The sequence below is a fragment of the Panulirus ornatus genome, chromosome 66, assembly GCF_036320965.1.
Source record: "Panulirus ornatus isolate Po-2019 chromosome 66, ASM3632096v1, whole genome shotgun sequence".
Lineage (NCBI taxonomy): Eukaryota > Metazoa > Arthropoda > Malacostraca > Decapoda > Palinuridae > Panulirus > Panulirus ornatus.
Window position 1 is genome coordinate 23,698,886 of NC_092289.1, and position 25,418 is coordinate 23,724,303.

At 39.1% G+C, this 25,418-nt stretch overlaps 1 protein-coding gene across 3 annotated transcripts in view; it reads right to left on the reverse strand.

Moving 5' to 3' along the window:
- Positions 1–1,764: 1,764 nt before the first annotated feature.
- Positions 1,765–25,418, reverse strand: part of LOC139746748 (transmembrane protein 214-B-like) — a 51,197-nt gene continuing 27,543 nt past the window's right edge. The window contains exons 10-14 of one of the 3 annotated variants that reach the window (XM_071658252.1): positions 16,368–16,491; positions 15,658–15,754; positions 14,320–14,476; positions 12,271–12,422; positions 1,765–8,114 (exon numbers count right to left, since the gene is read on the reverse strand). In XM_071658252.1, coding sequence (XP_071514353.1) covers positions 7,976–8,114; positions 12,271–12,422; positions 14,320–14,476; positions 15,658–15,754; positions 16,368–16,491 — 669 coding nt within the window. In that variant the 3' untranslated portion in view covers positions 1,765–7,975. Of the gene's footprint in view, positions 8,115–12,270; positions 12,423–14,319; positions 14,477–15,657; positions 15,767–16,367; positions 16,492–25,418 lie in introns of all 3 variants that reach the window. The other 2 variants (XM_071658253.1, XM_071658251.1) reach the window with 2 other exon arrangements.

Below are 25,418 nucleotides of genomic sequence, written 5' to 3' on the forward strand. Positions count from 1 at the left end.
TTGCATTTTTTCCCTGCAAAAATCGTCCAAATGCCTCTCTCTTCTCTTTCACTAATACTCTTACTTCTTCATCCCACCACTCACTACCCTTTCTAATCAACCCACCTCCCACTCTTCTCATGCCACAAGCATCTTTTGCGCAATCCATCACTGATTCCCTAAATGCATCCCATTCCTCCCCCACTCCCCTTACTTCCATTGTTCTCACCTTTTTCCATTCTGTACTCACGTCTCTCTGGTACTTCCTCACACAAGTCTCCTTCCCAAGCTCACTTACTCTCACCACCCTCTTCACCCCAACATTCACTCTTCTTTTTTGAAAACCCATACAAATCTTCACCTTAGCCTCCACAAGATAATGATCAGACATCCCTCCAGTTGCACCTCTCAGCACATTAACATCCAAAAGTCTCTCTTTCGCGCGCCTGTCAATTAACACGTAATCCAATAACGCTCTCTGGCCATCTCTCCTACTTACATAAGTATACTTATGTATATCTCGCTTTTTAAACCAGGTATTCCCAATCACCAGTCCTTTTTCAGCACATAAATCTACAAGCTCTTCACCACTTCCATTTACAACACTGAACACCCCATGTATACCAATTACTCCCTCAACTGCCACATTACTCACCTTTGCATTCAAATCACCCATCACTATAACCCGGTCTCGTGCATCAAAACCACTAACACACTCATTCAGCTGCTCCCAAAACACTTGCCTCTCATGATCTTTCTTCTCATGCCCAGGTGCATATGCACCAATAATCACCCATCTCTCTCCATCAACTTTCAGTTTTACCCATATTAATTGAGAATTTACTTTCTTACATTCTATCACATACTCCCACAACTCCTGTTTCAGGAGCACTGCTACTCCTTCCCTTGCTCTTGTCCTCTCACTAACCCCTGACTTTACTCCCAAGACATTCCCATATATATATATATATATATATATATATATATATATATATATATATATATATATATATATATATATTACACATGGCAACTAGAGACTGAATGTGAATGAATGAGGCCTTTGTTGTCCTTTCCTAGCGCTACCTTGCATGCAAGCGGGGGGAGAGGGGTACCATTTCATGTGTGGTGGGGTGGCGGCGGGAATGGATGAAGGTAGGAAGTATGGATATGTACATGTGTATATATGTATATGTCTGTGTATGTATATGTATGTAAACATTGAAATGTATATGTGCGAGTGTGGGCATTTATGTATATAAATGTGTATGTGGGTGGGTTGGGCCATTCTTTCATCTGTTTCCTTGCGCTACCTCGCTAATGCGGGAGACAGTGGCAAAGTATAATAAAAATATAAATATATTTTTCATACTGTTCACCATTTCCCGCGTTAGCGAGGTAGCGTTAAGAACAGAGGACTGAACCTTTGAGGGAATATCCTCACTTAGCCCCCTTCTCTGTTCCTTCTTTTGGAAGATTAAAAACGAAAGGGGAGGATTTCCAGGCCCCCTCTCCCTCCCCTTTTAGTCCCCTTCTACAACACGCAGGAAATACGTGGGAAGTATTCTTTCTCCCCTATCCCTAGGGATAATATATATATATATATATACTGAGGCATTACTATGCCTGTAAGAGGTTACACTACATGTTGAAAGTCATCTCTGGTGAGGTTGTATAATAGTGGATGAAAGAGATGCTATTTCCTCAAGGAATTTCTGACTTCATAGAAGTCCAGCATATCCCTGCTACTGACCGTAACCCAGTCTTGAAGATGCAGAAGCCATATGAAAGGGGTCCAGGGGCTATTTAATTGATTGAAAATATACATATTATCAGACTCCAATTTCATGTTGTTATGCTGCAGATGAAGCATTCTTTGATGAAGTTACATATTATTAATGAAAAAAGAAAAAAGTACAATCTCATTAAGAAACTTCCCACTCCAAATGAGTCCATAACTTCCCTGCTAATAAGTGTAGTACTTACCTATTTTTACTCAGTGGGAGGGTTTTATACTCAAGGGGCTATATCTCCTGAACATTCTCTACTGTCATACAACTTGAAGCTGCTGGAGCCCCACAACTCACATGGTTTCATACAGGGACCTCTCAAATTAAATGATAGTTGCTCTTGAAAATGATTATGTAAATCAAAAATGAGTTCATCAAATACTGTAAGTAATGGAGATAAGGGGATTTCATTATTGAAATAAGACATTACTGAACATTATACCAGTGAAATATACAATAATATACATATTGTACGCAAAATAAGCTTTGAATCCTGGTGCACTCTTCATAGGATATGTATGTTCTCAAAGGCATTCTCTTCTTCCAAACTAATCAGGTCTCATACACATTAAAAATCTGCTTAGGGGAATGACTACCTTCCTCAATAATGGTCTTACGGGTTCTTGGCAAATTTTTGGGAGCAACAATATCAGCAAAAGCAGACTCACCAGTCATCTTGGTGTGGTAATTGTAGCATTACCTAAAATTTGCAGACCAATCAGGGTTTGCTTGAAATGTCTTTGCTGATCCTTCTTCTGCTCCAAGTCATCATATGTACTCAAGGTCCTTGCTTGTATCACAAGCATGTTGATGGAAATACTTTCCTACGTTTGGTGTTAGATCCTTAGATCCATGTACTTAGTATTCATTCCATTCTCTGTATAACTGAACATCAGCAATGATTAATGTTCCATTCTTAGCTCTCCTTGATTTTCTCTGCACTAACATGAATAGTCCATAAAGCAGATTCATAAAGTCCAAGGGCATGCTTAATAAAGCTGTTTAAACACCTCTCTCATAGCGTTTGAGCACATCCATCTTTATCTCAGTAATGATGGCCTTACACTTCTTAAAACCACTGGTACCAGGAGAACTTAAAAGATAATTTGATGGCATGATGCAATGGGCAAAATACTCTGTAGCACTTTGTGACAATAGACTGTTTTCAAGCCATACGTACACGCTTCTTTAATGGCACTGGAAGCTTGACACAACTGCACTGCCAGCCCAATGATGAGCACATAATTCTAAATTTAAGCCTGTGTAAATTAAAGAGGTGTAAATGGGCCATGCACATTATTCTTAAAATGGCGTAAATCAGAGATGTAAATTGAAAGGTCCCTGTATCACATTTTTCATATTTGATCACTATTTCTAGTGTTATTGAGGAAGCTCCTGGAACAGAGGAAGAAAGGCTGCATCTGCTCTCATCCATTCTTTAGCTGTCATGTGTAATGCACCAAAACCACAGCTCCATGGTTTACCCAGATGCTTCACATGCCCTGGTTCAGTCTATTGACAGAACGTCGACCCTAGTATACAATATTGTTCCAGTTCACTCTATTCTTTGCATGCCTGGAAATCCTCCCTTCCTGTTTTTTAATTTTCCAAAAAAGGGAACAGAGAAGGGGGCCAAGCGATGATATTCCCTTTAAAGCTCTATCCTCTGTTCTTGGTGCTACCTTGCTGACATGGGAAATGGTAAATATGTATGAAATATATAGGGGAAAAGAATACTTCCTACACATTCCCCGTGTGCTGTAGAAGGCAACTAAAGGGGACGGGAGCTGGGGGCTAGAAACCCTCCCCTCGTATTTTAACTTTCTAAAAGGGGAAACAGAAGGAGTCATGTGGGGAGTGCTCATCCTCCTCGAAGGCTCAGATTGGGGTGTCTAAATGTGTGTGGATGTAACCAAGATGAGAAAAAAGGAGAGACAGGTAGTATGTTCAAGGAAAGGAACCTCGATGCTTTCGCTCTGAGTGAAACGAAGCTCAAGGGTAAAGGGGAAGACTGGTTTGGGAATGTCTTGAGAGTAAAGTCAGGGGTTGGTGAAAGGACAAGAACAAAGGAAGGAGTAGCACTACTCCTGAAGCAGGAGTTTTGGGAGTATGTGATAGTGTATAAGAAATTAAACTCTAGATTGATATGGGTAAAACTGAAAGTGAATGGAGAGAGATGGGTGATTATTGGTGCCTATGCACCTGGTCATGAGAAGAAAGGTCATGAGAGACGAGTGTTTTGGAAGAAGCTGACTGAGTGTGTTTGCAGCTTTGATGCACGAGACTGGGTTATAGTGATGGGTGATTTTAATGCAAAGGTGAGTAATGTGGCAGTTGCGGGTATAATTGGTGTACATGGGGTGTTCAGTGTTGTAAATGGAAATGGTGAAGAGCTTGTAGATTTGTGTGCTGAAAAAGGACTGGTGATTGGGAATACCTGATTTAAAAGGTGAGAGATATACATAAGAATACATATGTAAGTAGGAGAGATGGTTAGAAAGCGTTATTGGATTACATGTTAATTGATAAGCTTGTGAAAGAGAGACTTTTGGATGTTAATGTGCTGAGAGGGGCAACAGGAGGGATGTCTGATCATTATCTTGTAGAGGCGAAGGTGAAGATATGTAGAGGTTTTCTTAAACGAAGAGAGAATGTTGGGGTGAAGAGAGTGGTGAGAGTAAGTGAGCCTAGAAAGGAGACTTGTGTGAGGAAGTACCAGGAAAGATTGAGTGCAGAATGGAAAAAGGTGAGAGCAAGTGACATAAGGGGAGTGAGGGAGGAATGGGATGTATTTCAGGGAGCAGTGATGGATTGCGCAAAAGATGCCTGTGGCATGAGAGAGGGTGAGTTGGGCAGATTAGAAAGAGCTCAAGAGAAAGGTGCAAGAAGTGAAAAAGAGGGCAAACAAGGGTTGGGGTGAGAGAGTCATTAAATTTTAGGGAGGATAAAAAGATGTTTTGGAAGGAGGTAAATAAAGTGTGTAAGACAAGAGAACAAATGGGAACATCGGTGAAAGGGCAAATGGGGAGGTAATAACAAAAAGTGGTGAAGTGAGAGGGAGATGGAGTGGGAATTTTGAGGGTTTGTTTCCCAGTGAATGTCAGTTTGTGGCAGGGGTGCATGATGTCTCTATAGTTGTTTAATTTGTTTATGGATGGAGTTGTTAGGCAGGTGAATGTAAGAGTTTTGAAGAGAGGGGCAAGTATGCAGTCTCTTGTGGATGAGAGGGCTTGGGAAGTGAGTCAGTTGTTGTTCGCTGACGATACAGCACTGGTGCTGATTCGGATGAGAAACTGCAGAAGTTGGTGACTGAGTTTGGTAAATGTGAATAAGAGCAAGGTTATTAGGTCCAGTAGGGTTGAGGGACAAGTAAATTGGGTTGGTGAGTTTGAATGGAGAAAAACTGGAGGAAGTGAAGTGTTTTAGATATCTGGGACTGGATTTAGCAGCAGATGGAATCATGGAAGCGGAAGTGAGTCATAGGGTGGGGAAGGGGTCGAAGGTTCTGGAAGCGTTGAAGAATGTGGAAGGTGAGAATGTTATCTTGGAGAGCAAAAATGGGTATGCTTGAAGGAATATTGGTTCCAACAATGTTATATGGTTGTGAGGCATGGGCTATAGATAGGATTGTGCGGAAGAGGGTGGATGTGCTGGAAATGAGATGTTTGAGGACAATATGTGGCGTGAGGTGGTTTGATCAAGTAAGTAATGAAAGGGTAAGAGAGATGTGTGGTAATAAAAAGAGTGTGGTTGAGATAGCAGAGGAGGGTGTATTGAAATGGTTTGGTCACATGGAGAGAATGAATGAGGAAAGATTGACAAAGAGGATATATGTGTCGGAGGTGGAGGGAACGAGAAGTGGGAGACCAAATTGGAGGTGGAAGGATGAAGTGAAAAAGATTTTGAGTGATCAGGGCCTGAACATACAGGAGGGTGAATGGCATACAAGGAATAGAGTGAATTGAAACGATGTGGTATACCAGGGTTGATGTGCTGCAATGGATTATGTGAAGTGTCTGGGGTAAACCATGGAAAGTTTTGTGGGGCCTGGATGTGGAAAGGGAACTGTGGTTTTGGTGCATTACACATGACAGCTAGAGACTGAATGTGAACGGATGTGGCCATTGTAGTCTTTTCCTAGCACTACCTCGCACATGCACGGGGGCAGGGGGGGTGCCATTTCATGTGTGGCTGGGTGGCGACGAGAATAAATGAAGGCAGCATGTATGAATATGTACATGTGTATATATGTTTATGTCTATGTATATGTATGTATACGTTGAAATGTATAAGTATGTATATGTGCGTGTGTGGGCGTTTATGTATATACACGTGCATGTGGGTGGGTTGGGCTATTCTTTCATCTGTTTCCTTGAGCTACCTCACTAACGTGAGAGACAGTGACAAAGTATAATAATAAATACATATTTCATATATATTTGCCATTTCCCATGTTAGTGAGGTAGCGCCAAGAACAGAGGACTGACCCCAAAAGGATAAAAGCCTCACTTGGCCCCAATCTCTGCTCCTTCTTTTGGAAAAGTCAAAACTGGAGGGGAGGATTTCCAGTTCCCCGCTCCTTCCCCTTTTACAGTCGCCTCCTACGACATGCAGGAAATACATGGAAGTATTTTGAGTGCTTGAGGCATGAACATGCAGGAAAGTGAAAGGAGTGCTGAAGATAAGTGAATTGGAGATATGTGGTATACAGGGACCAATGTGCTGTCTGTGGACTCAACCTGGCAATATGAAGCAGAAGAGGGGAAACCATGTAAAGGTCTGTGGGGTTTGGTTGTGGATTGGAGGCTGTGTTTTCGGTGCATTACACAACAGCTAGAGAATGAAAATGAGCGAATGTGGCCTTTCTTTGTCTGTTCCTGGTAAACTAACTTGTTATACTTTGTGTTGCATCTTTGTTTGCTGTTTGTATAGTATGTGGGTGCTGTTTTTACTGTAAGATCATCAGCACATGAGAAGACCTTTACACTTTGGTCTGCAAAAGGTGATGATAATGTCATATATAGAATGATAAGAGAGAATTGCTCCCTGGGGTACTCCTTGTACTGCTTATTTTTGAGGTGAAGCTTTTGTGAAGGATTGGCTTGATAGCCAACTTTAAATTTGGCCTACCACTTTTCGTCATTGTTGTAAAGGGTGTTGTCAAGAACTTTTTGTAAGGATGTGTCAAGGGATAGTGTATAATGCTTTGCTGGTGTCTATTGCCTCTTATACTGAGCAGAGGGGCTTTGAGCTTTGTTGAAACCATCCAAGATATGTTGTGTGAGGTTTGCGTGTTTTTTGATACTGGATTGATTGGGTATGAAGCCATGCTGTGTAAGTAAGAGTGGAATATTTTGCTTGGTTCTATTGGGGATCAGTTTTCAAAGAGATGATACTGAATATAGCAAAGATATAAATCAGTATAAAGAGGGGGAGTCCTGTGGCTTTGAGGGTTTCAGAATGGGTACTGGATATCATTGTAAAACCAGGGATAATTTAAGATATCAGGAAGAGCTTGAATTTTGGTGGAGCCAAAGATTTTTTGTGATGTCTGAAATGTCAGTGTCTGTTGCAAAGAAGTTCTTTAAAGCCTTAAATGCATTGAAAATGACAAAGGGGTTGAAGGTGAGTCACCAGTTGTGTCAGGATGGATATATAATCCTAAGACCCGTTTATGGGGCTCCTTCAGCTTCAAGGTTGCATTAAAATCAGATGCAGGGAAGAGAGAACTTCTTTGGTGCAAAAATGTTTCTCAGCAAAACTGCAACTGTTTCGTCAACTGACAATAATACAGTCACATCAAAGGTGACTTTATACTTCTGGTATAACCATAAGTCGTGTAGGTATGTATTTATTATCATCATTACTAATAGGTAACCCTGCAACCACTTCTTCAGGGTTTCTGCAGCTTCAGGGCCTTGCTACAAATAGAAACACCATAAGCTGGGTTCCCTTAGGATAAGGAGGTCCTTGTCAATGCTGTATTATTTTCCATCCACTGAAGATGATACAATCTCAATGAAGTCAACTTCTTGTCAGTGGTGTGACCACCTGCAAGCAGAGTCTATTCACAATCATAATATATATATATATATATATATATATATATATATATATATATATATATATATATATATATATATATATATATATATATTCACACATACAAAAGACTAAGATACCCATGAATCCAGACTTAAAGATCATTAGCTGGTCTTGTTAGATGCACTGTTATTGTCTTCTAAAGTACCGACAAGACTGGAATGCATTCGTAAGAGCAATTGGCTTATAGAATTCATTGCATCAAACATGTATTCTTGTAATTTCTCTGGGGCAAGAGGTCCTCTGCAACACAAAATTTTTTTCATCAGAATAGAACTATGTTGTACATCATTATTTTAGTATGAATAATTTATCTGCTACACAGACTCCTTTATCTACATAAGTATTTGGTGAAAGATTTCTAAAATCTACATATGACCATCCTCCTTTCAGTACATGATTTTTTAGCATTTGATGATGATGAACAATTTCTCACAGGGTTTACAGATCAAATTTTCCAAATGTACAGTACAGCTTAATTCCTGGTTCTCAGTATAGAGTTTAGGCTGGGAAGGTGTGGCAGCAGTGAGATTTGTTTAAGACTACCAAGAAGTTCCAATCTGATTAAACTGCCTCACGTTTTTGATGTGTCAGGGATTCTCCCTACACCTTGGATTTTGTAATACATTCCAGCCATTAGAACGGCATCATGAAAAAGGAAGAGTAAGCTAGATGTGCTTGGGGGATAAAGTACATATAACAGGAGATGCCTTTTGCCTGCAGCACATAAAATACATTCCAGCTGTTAGAATGGCATCATGAAAAAGCATGATTAAACTAGATGTGCTTGGGGGATAAAGTACATATAAAGGAGATGCCTTTTGCCTGTGGCACATAAAAATCATATACCACCAAATTTTGGTTTTATCTACATCACTACTTTGTCAGTCTGCAGATTGTATTGCTAAGTTCATTGGTTTTCCATTTAATGCTGCTACAGAGTAAAGCAACATGAGCAAACCATAACTTTTATGTTCTGTGTAGATGCAGACATTTCAGAATGCATGTCTGCAAACTTCTCTATACGTTCCCATAAAGTATGTAAGGGACTATGGCTTACCTGCAGTTCTGAGGCCTACTTGAATCTAAAAAAATCATCAGTGAGATCAGCAAGGATTTTGGTCTTGGTGGTATCACCAAAAATTACTAGAAATATGGTAACATAACTGCCTTGGGTTGCCAGAACTCAGATAAGTCCACTGCCAAAGTTGTCTGGGAGATGGGTCTCTATGAAAGCATTATAACACCATAGAAGCAATTGCAAGACTAAAAATTTTCTAAATAGCATTTGTGGATACTGTAAATGTGTTACATTATCAATACATTTCTGCACTGTACTATGTACCTTAAAGACATGGTATCAGATATTAAAAGCACATACTCCTTTTTAAAAATCTAAAAGCATTTTCATGGTATAAAAGGCCTTATTTATAAATCTAGGATCCTGTCAGTTTTTCACTTATTCTCTGAAAATGTTGCGATAAGTTATCTGTACATAGAGGTTCATGAATTCAACTCGCAAACAGCAGTCTCCCGAAATAAAGTGGTAAGCATTAGCACATGCATACATGCAAAAGGTATATATTCATCCATATCCCTGGACAGGAGTTTGTCCTTAAGTGGGACCACATTATCCCTTTCAAGGATAGTATTCTAAGATTTTTTTTTATTATATTTAGTCGCTGTCTCTCACATTAGCAAGGTAGTGCAAGAAAACAGACAAAAGAATGGCCCAACCCACACACATACACTTGTATAGACATAAGTACCAACACATGCACATATACATACCTATACATTTCAACATATACATACATATACATACACAGACATATACATTTATACAAATGAACATATTCTTACTTGCTGCCTTCATCCAATCCCGTCTCTACCCCACCACACATGAAATGGCACCCCCTCCAACATGCATGCACGAGGCAGTGCTAGGAAAAGACAACAAAGGCCATATTCGTTCACACTCAGTCTCTAGCTGTCATGTGTAATGCACCAAAACCACAGCTCCCTTTCCACATCTAGGCCCCACAAAACTTTCCATGGTTTACCTCAGATGTTTCACATGCCCTGGTTCAATCCAGTGACAGCACATTGACCCCAGTATACCAACATTGTTCCAATTCACTCTATTCCTTGCATGCCTTTCACCCTCCTCTATGTTCAGGCCACAATCACTCAAAATCTTTTTCACTCCATCCTTCCACCTCCAATTTGGTCTCCCACTTCTCCTCGTCCCCTCTACCTCTGACACGTATATCCTCTTTGTCAATCTTTCCTTACTCATTCTCTCCATGTGACCAACCCATTTCAATACACCCTCTTCTGCTCTCTCAACCACGTTCTTTTTATTACCACACATCTCTTACCCTTTCAATACTTAATCGATCAAGCCACCTCACACTACATACTGTCCTCATTTCCAATACATCCAACCTCCTCCGCACAACCCTATCTATAGCCCATGCCTCGCAGCAATATAACATTGTTAGAACCACTATTCCTTCAAACATACACATTTTCAATCCGAGATAATGTTCTTGCCTTCCACACATTCTTCAACGCTCCCAGAACCTTCACCCCCTCCCCCACCCTGTGACCCACTTCTGCTTCCATGGTTCCTTCCACTGCTAAATCCACTCCCAGATATCTAAAACACTTTACTTCCTCAAGTTTTTCTCCATTCAAACTTACCTCCCAATTAACTTGTCCCTAAACCTTACTGAACTTAATAACCTTGCTCTTATTCACATTTACTCTCAACTTTCACACACTTTACCAAACTCAGTCACCAACCTCTGCAGTTTCTCACCCGAATCAGCCACCAGTGCTGTATCATCAGCAAACAACAACTGACTCGCTTCCCAAGCCCCCTCATCCAAAACAGACTACATACTTGCCCCTCTCTCCTAAACTCTTGCATTCACTTCCCTATCCACCCCATCCATAAATAAATTAAAAAACAATGGAGACATTATGCACCCCTGCCAGAAACTAACATTCACTGGGAACCAATCACTTTCCTCTCTTCTTACTTGTATGCATGCCTTGCACCCTTAGTAAAAAATTTTCACTGCTTCTAGCAACTTACCTCCCACACCATATACCCTTAAAACCTTCCACAAAGCATCTTTATCGACCCTATCATATGCCCTCTCCAGATCCATAAATGCTGCATACAAATCCATCTGTTTTCTAAATATTTCTCACATACATTCTTCAAAGCAAACACCTGATCCACACATCCTCTACCACTTCTGAAACCACACTGCTCCTCCCCAATCTGATGCTCTGTACATGCCTTTACCCCTCTCAATCAATACTCCTGTATAATTTCCCAGGAATACTCAACAAACTTCTGCCTTTGTAATTTGAACACTCACCTTTATCCCCTTTGCCTTTGTACAATGGCACCATGCATACATTCTGCCAATCCTCAGGCACTTCACCATGATCCATGCATACAATGAATATCCTTCCCAACCAATGAACACAGTCACCCCCTTTTATAATAAATTCCACTGCAATACCAACCAAACCCGCTGCCTTGCCGGCTTTCATCTTCCTCAAAGCTTTCACTACCTCGTCTCTGTTTACCAAACCATTCTCCCTGACCCTCTCACTTGCACACCACCTCGACCAAAAAACCCTACATCTGCCACTCTATCATCAAACACATTCAACAAACCTTCAAAATACTCACTTCATCACTACTTGTTATTACCTCCCCATTTGACCCTTTCATCGATGTTCCCATTTGTTCTCTAGTCTTATGCACTTTATATAATTCCTTCCAAAACATCTTTGTTATTCTCCCTAAAATTTAATGATAATCTCTCACCCTAGCTCTCATTTACCCTTTTTTTCACCTCTTGCACCTTTCTCTTGACCTCCTGCCACTTTCTTTTATACATCTCCCAGTCATTTGCACTACATCTCTGCAAAACTTGTCCAAACTCCTCTCTCTTCTCTTTCACTAACAACCTTGCTTCTTCATCCCACCATTCACTACCCTTTCTAATCTGCTTGCCTTTATCCCTTTTCTGAGCCAGGTACCCATTTTATTGACTAATCCCTTGGGGTGGATGAACATCTGGGTTGACTGTGGACTAACTACAGCAACCAGGATTTGCTCAACAAAGCAGATATAAACATTGCATTAATCTTTATAATAAAACATATATAATAAAACATAGAAGGAAAAGCTCTGAACGTTAAAGAGCTTGGTGTAAATATCTGCTCCTTCAATTTCTATACCCAGAGAGAGAGAGAGAGAGAGAGAGAGAGAGAGAGAGAGAGAGAGAGAGAAACTAATGTTGAAGTTACAGTGCCATTCTTGGCCAGCTATACAAAGAAATTGCTGGATTTCAAGTATATCAATACTTACACAAAGACTTTTGTGGTGACAAATTCATGAGCCTGAGATAAATATGGTGCTGATGCATCTCTGACAGTAGTGAAGCCAACCTGCAATGCATTCATCGCAACACTGCTGTAGTGGCTTGCTGATGCACTTAATCCAGGAAGTGAGGTCTCAATCTGTAGTATCAAAGGTAATTGTAAATATTGATAACAACATAACAATTTCTTTGGTCAAAAACTTGTTAACAACATATAAGTAAATGCTTATTTATTCATTTATTATTCTTTGATGCTGTCTCCCGCGTTAGCGAGATAGCACAAGGAAACAGACGAAAGAATGGCCCAACCCACCCACATACACACACACACACACATATATATATATATATATATATATATATATATATATATATATATATATATATATATATATATATATATATATATATCTGTATATATGTATATATATATATATATATATATATATATATATATATATATATATATATATATACACAGCTTTCCATGGTTTACCCCAGATGCTTCACATGCCCTGGTTTCAATCCCTTGATGGCACGTCAACTCTGGCATACCACATTGTCCCAATTCACTCTATTCCTTGCACGCCTTTCACCCTCCTGTAGGTTTAGGCCCCGATCGCTCAAAATCTTTTTCACTCCATCCTTTCACCTCCAATTTGGTCTCCCACTTCTCGTTCCCTCCACCTCTGACACATATATCCTTTGTCAATCTTTCCTCACTCATTCTCCATGTGACCAAACCATTTCAATACACTCTCTTCAGCTCTCTCAACCACACTCTTTTTATTACCACCCATCTCTCTTACCCTTTCATTACTTACTCGATCAAACCACCTCACACCACATATTGTCCTCAAACATCTCATTTTCAATATTTCCACCCTACTTCGCACAACCCACCTATAGCCCTATAACCCACTATTCCTTCATTCATACCTATTTTTGCCTCCGAGATAAAGTTCTCGCCTTCCACACATTCTTCAACGCACCAAGAACCTTTGCCCCCTCCCCCACCCTATGACTCACTTCTGCTTCCATGGTCCATCCCCTGCTAGATCCACTCCTAGATATTTACAATACTTCTTCCTCCAGTTTTTCTGCATTCAAAGTTACCTCCCAACTGACTTGTCCCTCAACCCTACTGAACCTAATAACCTTGCTCTTATTCACATTTGCCCTCAGCTTTCTTCTTTCACATACTTTACCAAACTCAGTCACGAGATTCTGCAGTTTCTCATCTGAATCAGCCACCAGCACTGTATCATCAGCAAGCAACAACTGACTCACTTCCCAAGCCCTCTCGTCATGCACCCATGCCGCAAACCGACATTCACTGGGAAGCCAATCACTTTCCTCTCTTCCTACTCATACACATGCCTTACATCCTCGATAAAAACTTTTCACTGCTTCTAGCAACTTACTTCCCACACCATATACTCTTAATACCTTCCACAGAGCATCTCTATCAAATGCCTTCTCCAGATCCACAAATGCTACATACAAATCCATTTGTTTTTCTAATTATTTCTCACATACATTCTTCAAAGCAAACACCTGATCCTTACATCCTTTACCACTTCTGAAACCACACTGCTCTTCCCCAATCTGATGCTCTGTACATGCCTTCACCCTCTCAATCAATACCCTCCCATATAATTTCCCAGGAATACTCAATAAACTTATACCTCTGTAATATAAACACTCACCTTTATCCCCTTTGCCTTTGTGCAATGGTACTATGCATGCATTCCACTAATCCTCAGGCACTTCACCATGAACCATACATACAATGTATATCCTTACCAGCCAGTCAAGAACCACTTTGCGCATTAGCGAGGTGGCGCCAGGTAACAGATGAAGAATGGCCCATCCACTTGTATATTTTTTTCATACATATTTGTCATTTCCCACATTAGCGAGGTAGAGTTAAGAACAGAGGACTAAGCCTTAGAAAAATATCCTCATGTGGCCATCTACTCTGTTCCTTCTTTTGGAAAATTACCCACACACACACAAATATGTAAATAAAATACCTTTTCCTTCATCAGTGGAATATACTGTGCAGCTGATTCCATTGCTGCTATGCAGTAAGCAGCGCCCCCTTCAGTTTTTTCCAAAACTAAAAGAAGGTATGGTCCTGCAAGCTCACATGCACGACTATAGTACACTGGTACATTGATGGCACACCATCTGTGTATGATGCAAAGAACTAATTAGCTTGAGATAACCTTCATACCCTTTACTTTGTATTCTGTTACTATTTGAATAATTGTGAATCAAATGAAACTGTCATTAAAGTATGTAGTGATGACAAATACCTATATTTATACATACAAGTCATTGCAACGTTCATTGTCACTTTAATTTTAATGACCTTGGTTCCAATCATGATCTCGAGTTCTTATCAAAGCCAAGACTTTACAGGAGAGAGAGAGAGAGAGAGAGAGAGAGAGAGAGAGAGAGAGAGAGAGAGAGAGAGAGAGAGAGACTATGATTTTTTTTTAAGAATTGTGAAGCTTACCTTTCAGAGCTTAGATATATATTTTTTTTCTGTGCCCATGTGTAAAAAAGCAAATAGATTTTTTTTTCATGAATAGGTGCACATGAAATTTAAAAAGAATGTTTTTTCTAATGAATTTAGACAACCATTCCTAGTTTGAGAAAAACTGTTTGACTGAACTTGAGCAATCATAAATATACAAAGTGATTCATAACTTTTCATTTACATAATTAGGTGTAAAATTTTTTTTTACTTTTCTTTACAAAGTAATAGTAAGTATTCCTACTTTAGAAAAACTTTATTGGACTAGCCAATCCTAAATGTAAGTGGTGGGCATTACAGGCTGCTAGAACCAAGAAAAGGTTTAGCTGCCCATTACAGTTACTAGCTGGAAAGTGAGGCCTCTTGGCAATTACAGTGACTCATTCTTTATTTCAATTGCCATCTGTGGCCAGCCAAAAGAGACTATTCCTTGCTCAGAATTCAAGCTGTGGTAACAAATTATGTGTAAGGATTCTGTGTAAGAATTATGTGTAAGAATTCTAGAAGACTGGTGTGGTGGGGGCTTTTGGTGGAATAACATCATACTTAAGTGAAAGGTTGCATTAATTACAGTATTTATTAATTTTTCAAACTACCCTCAGCACACATATTTATAGTAACATTTTTTGCAAGAACTGTGTGACTCGCATAATTAGTCATGTACTCTCCTTATCCTAGACTTAAAGGACAGCTTTCAGAAGAATTACCTGAAATAGAAGGATAAGTAGGGGGGGGGGATTTTTTTTCTTAAACTTCACTGAAAAAATTCTCCACAGTGTAAGAAACTTTTTGATGTTAAGTAATTTGAATTATAAGAAAAGCATCTTACCTGTAAGAATGAATAAAAGCAGTTTTAGAAGCTCTTCCAAAAGCTTCCAAGTGAGGGACAAGTCCTAGTCTCTCCACTGTCTGTCCCAACTTCGATCCTAAAACAAAATCTTTTTAACAAAGAATGTATGTTATAGTCTAACTATAAAAATATTAAGTAAGAATGAAGCATTCTAAAGGGAAAGAACAAATTAGATTTTGGAGAATATAAAATATTTCTGTACCACAGGAAGAGCATTATAAGCATCTGAGAGGACTTGCTAAAATGGGAGGTTAAAATGCTGTTTTATCCCATAAAAATGACCAGTATGAAGCAAATGGAGCTAGGAAAAGCTTATCTAAAGGGACTCAACATCCATGCAGTTACCAGGCAAGGTACATGACCTTACACCATAAAAGTAAGGTGGTGGCAAACCCATCCAAATTCATTCATTAATCAATACTCTCTGTGCCTTCGGCCTATTTCTGTCAAAAATAAAGAAATAGTCTTTTAGCAAGGAAAGGAAAATCATTGGATGCTCATAAGGGTTTGTCAACAGAAAAATAGTTTTCATTTTTCAAAAGCTACTCTTCTCACGAAGAGCAAAATATGTGGGTAGCATCCCTTATCCCACCTTAGGGATATATTTGTAAATAGTTGAACCAAAAAAAATATTTAATAGGAATTGTTAGGATGAAACAAAATCAACTTAATACTTTAATAAAACTTACCATAAAACGACCCAGCACTCTTAATGTCCCAGATGACTGCTGTTAGCAAGAGTATTCCAAGAAGTTTTATGACTCGAGGAAAGGGTGATCGACCTTTTGCTGTTTTCATTTGGTTCAGCAATATCTGTAAAATATCATATTGTTAGATGGGGAACCTTTCTGATTATATCATAATTTCTATCTGCACATTGAAACATGAAAATCTGAAGATGACAAAAATCTCAAGTTACCAAATACTTCAAATAAACCAATCATCCCTTTTCACAACTCTTCTTTAATACCCATTAGCAACACAAAATTTCCTATCCAAAATTAAGTACTTCAGATTAACTTTCTTCCTCCAAATATTCTAGTATTGCAGTCTTAACGTAATCCTCCAACATTTCCAGGACTTTACACTCAAGCACATTAAAGTACATACATAGGAAACAACTAAAACACCTTATTTTATGCTTAAACTTAAAAATATTGGATTTGATATTTGAAAAAACTCTCTGAGGCAGTGTCCCACTAGCTAGAAGGATCTTCCAAGATAATTTCTAAGAAAACTGAGGACAGGAACTTCTAACCCTCTCTTTTTCTAGAGAGGAAATACTGGCTTCTCAACCAATGCTGCCCTCATAACCAGCCAATCAAAGAATACCAAAGAGATGACATCATCAACCTGGTGAACTCACTCCTATCTGCCTGAAGTTACAATTCAAAGAATGCAGGCCTCAATTTGAAAGTAGTCACAACTGGTAAAGATAAAGGTTTATAAGGGAGTGGCAGAGCAAAGAATACAAGAAAAAACATTCATGGGACACTTTGGAGGTAAGTTTGAATGGAGAAAAACTGGAGGAAGTAAAGTGTTTTAGATATCTGGGAGTGGATCTGGCAGCGGATGGAACCATGGAAGCGGAAGTGGATCATAGGGTGGGGGAGGGGGCGAAAATTCTGGGAGCCTTGAAGAATGTGTGGAAGTCGAGAACATTATCTCGGAAAGCAAAAATGGGTATGTTTGAAGGAATAGTGGTTCCAACAATGTTGTATGGTTGCGAGGCATGGGCTATGGATAGAGCTGTGCGCAGGAGGATGGATGTGCTGGAAATGAGATGTTTGAGGACAATGTGTGGTGTGAGGTGGTTTGATCGAGTAAGTAACGTAAGGGTAAGAGAGAGGTGTGGAAATAAAAAGAGCGTGGTTGAGAGAGCAGAAGAGGGTGTTTTGAAATGGTTTGGGCACATGGAGAGAATGAGTGAGGAAAGATTGACCAAGAGGATATATATGTCGGAGGTGGAGGGAACGAGGAGAAGAGGGAGACCAAATTGGAGGTGGAAAGATGGAGTGAAAAAGATTTTGTGTGATCGGGGCATGAACATGCAGGAGGGTGAAAGGAGGGCAAGGAATAGAGTGAATTGGATCGATGTGGTATACCGGGGTTGACGTGCTGTCAGTGGATTGAATCAGGGCATGTGAAGCGTCTGGGGTAGACCATGGAAAGCTGTGTAGGTATGTATATTTGCGTGTGTGGACGTATGTATATACATGTGTATGGGGTGGGGGTGGGGGTGGGGGGGGGGGGGGGCATTTCTTTCGTCTGTTTCCTTGCGCTACCTCACAAACGCGGGAGACAGCGACAAAGTATAATAAATAAATAAATAAATAATATATATATATATATATATATATATATATATATATATATATATATATATATATATATATATATATATATATATATATTTTTTTTTTATATATATTATATATATATATAATATTTTAAAATTTCAAAAATTGCAATCCTCTCCTCTGTATTCTGTCCCACAAACATGAAAGCATTCCTCAATGGAGGAGGAGGATTTAAAGAAAACTTTCACTTTCAGATGAGAAGCCTTAACCTAAAGGCAGATATATATACTCATGTTTCCTTGCGCTACCTCACAAACGCGGGAGACAGCGACAAAGTATAATAAATAAATAAATAAATAATATATATATATATATATATATATATATATATATATATATATATATATATATATATATATATATATATATATATATATATATATATTTTTTTTTTATATATATTATATATACATATAATATTTTAAAATTTCAAAAATTGCAATCCTCTCCTCTGTATTCTGTCCCACAAACATGAAAGCATTCCTCAATGGAGGAGGAGGATTTAAAGAAAACTTTCACTTTCAGATGAGAAGCCTTAACCTAAAGGCAGATATATATACTCATGTATAGTTTGAGTTTTTAAGACCAAATTTTTGGGCAAAAAGTTGGGGGTTGACCTATACATGGGTAATAGTTTCATTAGGTTGAAATCCGTGCAAGATTTGAAGGGCTAGAAGCAACTTTTAGCTTTAGACATGAAAAATATTTACCAATTACTGCTAGTAAACACTGGAAACATAAAATATGTCCCAATTAGTAATGAAAAGCTGTTGAGTGCCTTCAGCAGATGGAGCTCACCAACTTACAGAAGGCTAACTTACCTTAGAACATGCTTTCAGTGGTCTATGTCGAAGTTCTTAGCTCAGGCTAACTTATCATATCATATATGGTATCATACTACCAACAAATCTACAATAAATACCAAAAATAAAACCCTTTTTAGGATTTCACACTTAACCTATGAAATTCAGTAATCTTGTCATTAAGTTCTTGTGGAAGATGCTGTGATACTTTCGTTCTCTGCCACTACAAAATCATTTCTTTTCATAAATCTTGTGCACCATCCATGGCTCGCCTTAAAATCTGTGATAACTAATTTCCTTGCTAGTTTCAAGGCAAAGATTCCAATTGATCCTTGAGAAACATCATATCCATTCTGTCAGTTTTCACAGACAAACTTTGCCACTTCAAATTCCAACTGTGGCCACTTGTTACACTTTCCTCTGGTAGCACATTTATTTTTTGGCATATGCTTCAGTTGTGCAGAGAGCTTTCTCCAGTCACTAAAATTATTTTCATACACCTTAAATTCCTTTGCTGCTGCATCGTTGTTAGTCTGTTCTGCATATTCAGCCACTCAGAGCTTGAACTTTGCTATGAATCTGTTTCTTCTTGAATGCATGCTTTAGAAAATATAGGTCAAGCATGTCTGGTCTTTGTTGGTGGGAGAATTACACAGATACCAATACTGGTATTTGTTTGGTGTCATGTGTTTTTAAAATGAATACTTGTAAATTAAAAGCACTGTAACATTGTATTTAATACAAACTTGTCACATTTCTGGAAATTAAGGAGCAAGACACGAAGAGTATAAACACAATTTCAATGTAGCGTTACATTAAAGGCTGCTCAATAAGGACTGAGGCAAAGGCAAAGCCTCCAAGACCAGGGCTCTGCTGTATTAGCGAGATGGTTCATGTTTTTCTAATAGTTTTCAGTTAAAAAACTGTTACATCACAAGTATATTTTACCTCAACTGTGCCTGAATGAATATATTCTCAGAAATAAATGGTAGTTTTGCTGAAGCGTGATGTATTTGAAAGTAAAATAGGATAAAAACAACACAAAAACAAAAGACTTACCTAACCATCCAATGTTCAAGACATTACTTGTTTTTTAATAGCTAGCAGTTAAAATACTATTATATCACAATGATATTCTATTCATACTGTGCTTGGGTACAGTAGGGTTGAGGGTCAAGTCAATTGGGAGGTGAGTTTGAATGGAGAAAAACTGGAGGAAGTGAAGTGTTTTAGATATCTGGGAGTGGATCTGGCAGCGGATGGAACCATGGAAGCGGAAGTGGATCATCGGGTGGGGGAGGGGGCGAAAATTCTGGGAGCCTTGAAGAATGTGTGGAAGTCGAGAACATTATCTCGGAAAGCAAAAATGGGTATGTTTGAAGGAATAGTGGTTCCAACAATGTTGTATGGTTGCGAGGCGTGGGCTATGGATAGAGTTGTGCGCAGGAGGATGGATGTGCTGGAAATGAGATGTTTGAGGACAATGTGTGGTGTGAGGTGGTTTGATCGAGTAAGTAACGTAAGGGTGAGAGAGATGTGTGGAAATAAAAAGAGCGTGGTTGAGAGAGCAGAAGAGGGTGTTTTGAAATGGTTTGGGCACATGGAGAGAATGAGTGAGGAAAGATTGACCAAGAGGATATATGTGTCGGAGGTGGAGGGAACGAGGAGAAGAGGGAGACCAAATTGGAGGTGGAAAGATGGAGTGAAAAAGATTTTGTGTGATCGGGGCCTGAACATGCAGGAGGGTGAAAGGAGGGCAAGGAATAGAGTGAATTGGAGCGATGTGGTATACCGGGGTTGATGTGCTGTCAGTGGATTGAATCGGGGCATGTGAAGCGTCTGGGGTAAACCATGGAAAGCTGTGTAGGTATGTATATTTGTGTGTGTGGACGTATGTATATACATGTGTATGGGGGGGGGGTTGGGCCATTTCTTTCATCTGTTTCCTTGCGCTACCTCGCAAACGCGGGAGACCGGAAAAAAAAAAAAAAAAAAAAAAAAAAAAAAAAAAACTGTGCTTGATATAATACATTCATGGAAATGTAATATTTTTGCCGAGATGACTTACACATTACAGTGGAAAGTGGGGTAAAATCATAAAGAAAACAATCGACTCTCGCTTTCTTTTGTTGTTCAAGAAATGTTAACTAATATGCTTTTCAAATGATTTTCAGTTAAAAACTGTTGTATCACAATACAAAATATTCTATCCTAATTGACGAATAAATACATGAAAGAAAATATAAAATATTTTTGCTGAAACTACTTGGGTTTCAGTGTATAGTGCCGTAGTATTAAATGGTAAACAATGTCTTCAGTGCTCGGTATTTCAGGCTCAGTAACCCTCAGTGTATAGGATGAAGTTTTTTTTTTTTGTGAGGATTTTCTGAAATAAGTTTTATATGCCATAAACTATGGTGCTTTATTATCCTAATTTGTTGTTCCATTACCCTCAAAACCTTGGGTTGACCTGCACCAGGCATATCATAAATCAACAATTTCTTGGCCAAAAATCATGGGTTGACCTACACAAGGTACACTTATAGACAAGTATATACAGTAAATACCTTCAATGTCAAAATGGAAACACACCAGAACCACACACTGAAGATCCACATCTAAGTTAAGGAGCTTCAAGATTCTGGGTACACAAATAAATGTTCTAATAATCACTGGACATTCCAGAAAATATCTGACAGGATTTTAACCCCTTAACTGCAGACAAATGTATGCAAGCTAAGCAACACTTTTAGATGATTTACACGTCATTTCCCGAGTCTATTTCAAGGCTGTGTACTGAGCCTGGGTGGTGGCTGAGGTGGCAGAACACAATAACTTCTCCCCAAAGTCAATCATCAAGGAGGCATGCCAATAACGACAAATCTCCATGAATTTCGAAAAGGAAAGTGAGTGGCTTTTAGCTAGTATTAGAGGATCTGGCAGGCGGCAGGTGATCCTGAATTATTAAACAATGATGATCTGTCTTTGGCTTGTATGGATAGTGATTTTATGTATACCAGCTCTTCCAGCATTAAAAGTTGACAAAGATGAGGAAGGAGATGTTATATGTAAAAGTGGAAGCAGTGTTGCCAGCATTTGCCTAAGTATGACAACACTGCTACTGACTGGCATTCTTTAATATTTTTACAAACTTTAATTTTTCTGTAATGAATATATTATAAATCAGTCACTGATTATAATAAGAGGGTGTTTTGAAATGGCTTGGTCACATGGCGAGACATATACATATATCCACATGCACATATTTAATACATTCTGCTTTCATCCATTCCCGCCGCCACCCTACTACACATGAAATACTCCCCTCCCCCCACGTATGTGTGAGGTAGCGCTAGGGAAAGGACAACAAAGGCCACATTTGTCCACACTCAGTCTCTAGTTGTCATGTGTAATGCACAGAAACCACAGCTCCCTTTCCACATCAAGGCCCCATAAAACTTTCCATAGTTTACCACAGATGCTTCACATGCCCTGGTTCAGTCCATTGACAGCAGGTCGACCCCGGTATACCACATCGTTCCAATTAATTCTATTCCTTGCACACCTTTTGCCCTCCTGTATGTTCATACCCTAATCGCTCAAAATCTTTTTCACTCCATCCTTCCACCTCCAATTTGGCCTCCCACTTCTTGTTCCCTCTACCTCTGACATATATATCCTCTTTGTCAATCTTTCCTTACTAATTCTCTCCATGTGACCAAACCATTTCAAGTTTGGTAAAGTGTGTGAAAGAAGAAAGCTGAGAGTAAATGTGAATAAGAGCAAGGTTATTAGGTACAGTAGGGTTGAGGGACAAGTCAATTGGGAGGTAGGTTTGAATAGAGAAAAACTGGAGAAAGTGAAGTGTTTTAGATATCTGGGAGTGGATTTGGCAGCAGATGAAACCATAGAAAAGGAAGTGAGTCACAGGATAGGGGAGGGGGCGAAAGTTCTGGGAGCATTGAAGAATGTGTGGAAGGCAAGAACATTATCTCTGAAAGCAAAAATGGGTATGTTTGAAGGAATAGTGGTTCCAACAATGTTATATGGTTGCAAGGCGTGAGCTTTAGATAGGGTTGTGCGGAGGGGGGTGGATGTGTTGGAAATAAGACATTTGAGGACAATATGTGGTGTAAAATTGGTTTGATCGAGTAAGTAATGAAACGGTAAGAGAGATGTGTGGTAATAAAAAGAGTGTGGTTAAGAAAGCAGAAGAGGGTGTATTGAAATGGTTTGGTCACATGGCGAGATTGAATGAGGAAACATTGACAAAGAGGATATATGTGTCAGAGGTGGAGGAAACGAGCAGTGGGAGACCAAATTGTAGGTGGAAGGATGGAGTGAAAAAGATTTTGAGCAATCAGGGCCTGAACATGCAGGAGAGTGAAAGGTGTGCAAGGAATAGAGTGAATTGGAATGATGTGATATACTGGGGTCGATGTGCTGTCAATGGATTGAACCAGGGCATGTGATGCATCTGGGGTAATCCATGGAAAGTTTTGTGGGGCCTGGACGTGAAAAGGGAGCTGTGGTTTCTGTGCATTATACATGACAGCTAGAGACTGTGTGTGAACGAATGTGGCCTTTGTTGTCCGGGAAGTGCAGATAAATATAAGAATTAGGATTCATCACTATTGGCTAACTTCCTCATGCCAAAGACAACACTAAACCAACCCATTCCACAAGAAATAAATACATTTCTTTTTCTCACACATGCTCACTATTTCCTGCATGAGTGAGGTAGCAACAGAAACATGACTGATCCTTAAAAGAAGAAAAAAAAATCCTCATTTGGCTTCTTTGTGCATCCCTTCTTTTGGAAAGTAATAAAAGAGGGGAGGATTGCCAGCCCCCACTCCTGAAGTAAATATATAACAAACAAAATATTTCATCATATTGTTTTTCAAGTAATTAATGTGAGAATGGGAGGTATGTAAGGACAGGGATAAGTGGAGACTCGTTCAAGCAAATGAGAAAAAAAATCAATTCCTTTTTACTTACAAGGTTTTCTTCTGAAACCTGTTGTTGGGAACTGCAAAAATCTTCTGAGGAAGATAATTCTGTGATACTGCCTTTAGCAGAAAGGCCTTTTTTTTCATATGAAATGTCAGATGATATTTCTAGTTGTGATGCATTTTCTAACAATGTTTTGCCACGTGAACATGACCCAGTTTCCTGATCCTTTACATTGCAGTTTGTATACATTTGAGGGCAGCTACAGTCACCAGGATTAAAGTTGTAAGAGTGCCTGAACCGTTTCTCTAAATCTGTGAGTTTTGCATCAAGCACATACTGATCATATTCCAGGCCACATACCGTGTCCTTTAGGTGGTTATACTTCCCTTCAATTATTCTCACCTGGTCTTGCAAATTACCAAGGTGATCCACCAACTTGCATACTGTTTTTAAAGCTGCATTCTTGACTTCATCCCTCACTGGTAATAAACTGCCAATTGTAACAGATTGTGAACCTGCCTGAGATAATTTACTGAGGGATTCAGTGATATATAATGGTTGTAATGATGTCTGGGACCTTAAACCATCTCTGATTGGATGGGCTTTACTCCATTTCTCATAATGCTCATTCTCAGATTCAGTAAAACTTGGGTTAGTAAAGTAATACTTCCTTTCACAGTATTCACTTTTTTCTGACAATTCTGCCTTAACCTGTATGTCCTGTGAATGTTTATTGGTGCTCCCATGACTACTTGAAATCACACTAATGCTACTACCTTTGCCTGAGCTTGACCTGCGAATAAATCTGGATATATTAGGGGAGCATTTGACTCTTGGTTCAAGGAGATCTTCTTGACTGCTGAATACACTGCCATCAGTCTCTGGTATCCCACTACTTAACAGTCCATCAGTCACATCTGAATCATCATTCAGCAAATCATCTGAGCTACTGTTGCCACTTTTGTATTTCTGACGGGCAGATCTAGTGTTCAGCTTTTTTTTTCTCAAAGGACACTCTAACAAATCTTCTTTGCTACTGTATAAACTTCCATCTGTAGAAGGTTTCCTAAATGGGCTTCTTCCATAGCAATGATATGAGTTTGATGCACGAACATATGAGAATCTGCATGGAATTTCTTGGGACTGGTCAATACACAATTGTTTTGACTGCTGACTTGAGGGTCTTGATAAAGGCATAGAGAAGAAATTATTCTGATTGTTTCCATCCAATGATGAACCATGTTTGGTTTTACTATGCATTATTTTTCAAATGTTCAAGTAAAACCAATACAAAGTAATTGCAAGAAAAAGAAATCATGCAATTCACAAATCTGAAATATCACATCTTTTATACAAGCTGTAAACACGACACTATGTATTGATCTATCCCACCATCGGAAGTGGAAACTTCTATGGTTAAGGTACCCTTTGTAAGTCAGCGTCACCTATGAAACCTTACAAAGTAGAGGAAGCCTAACCATGACGTCAAGATTAACTCCAACTGCAATCCTTCTTCACCCTATCTTTACCAAAATAACTCAATCACCAGGTCACATTTACAGCCATTTGTTGAAAAAAAACTAGTACCATAATATTTTTTGAGGTAGTACTTGGTAGGCAG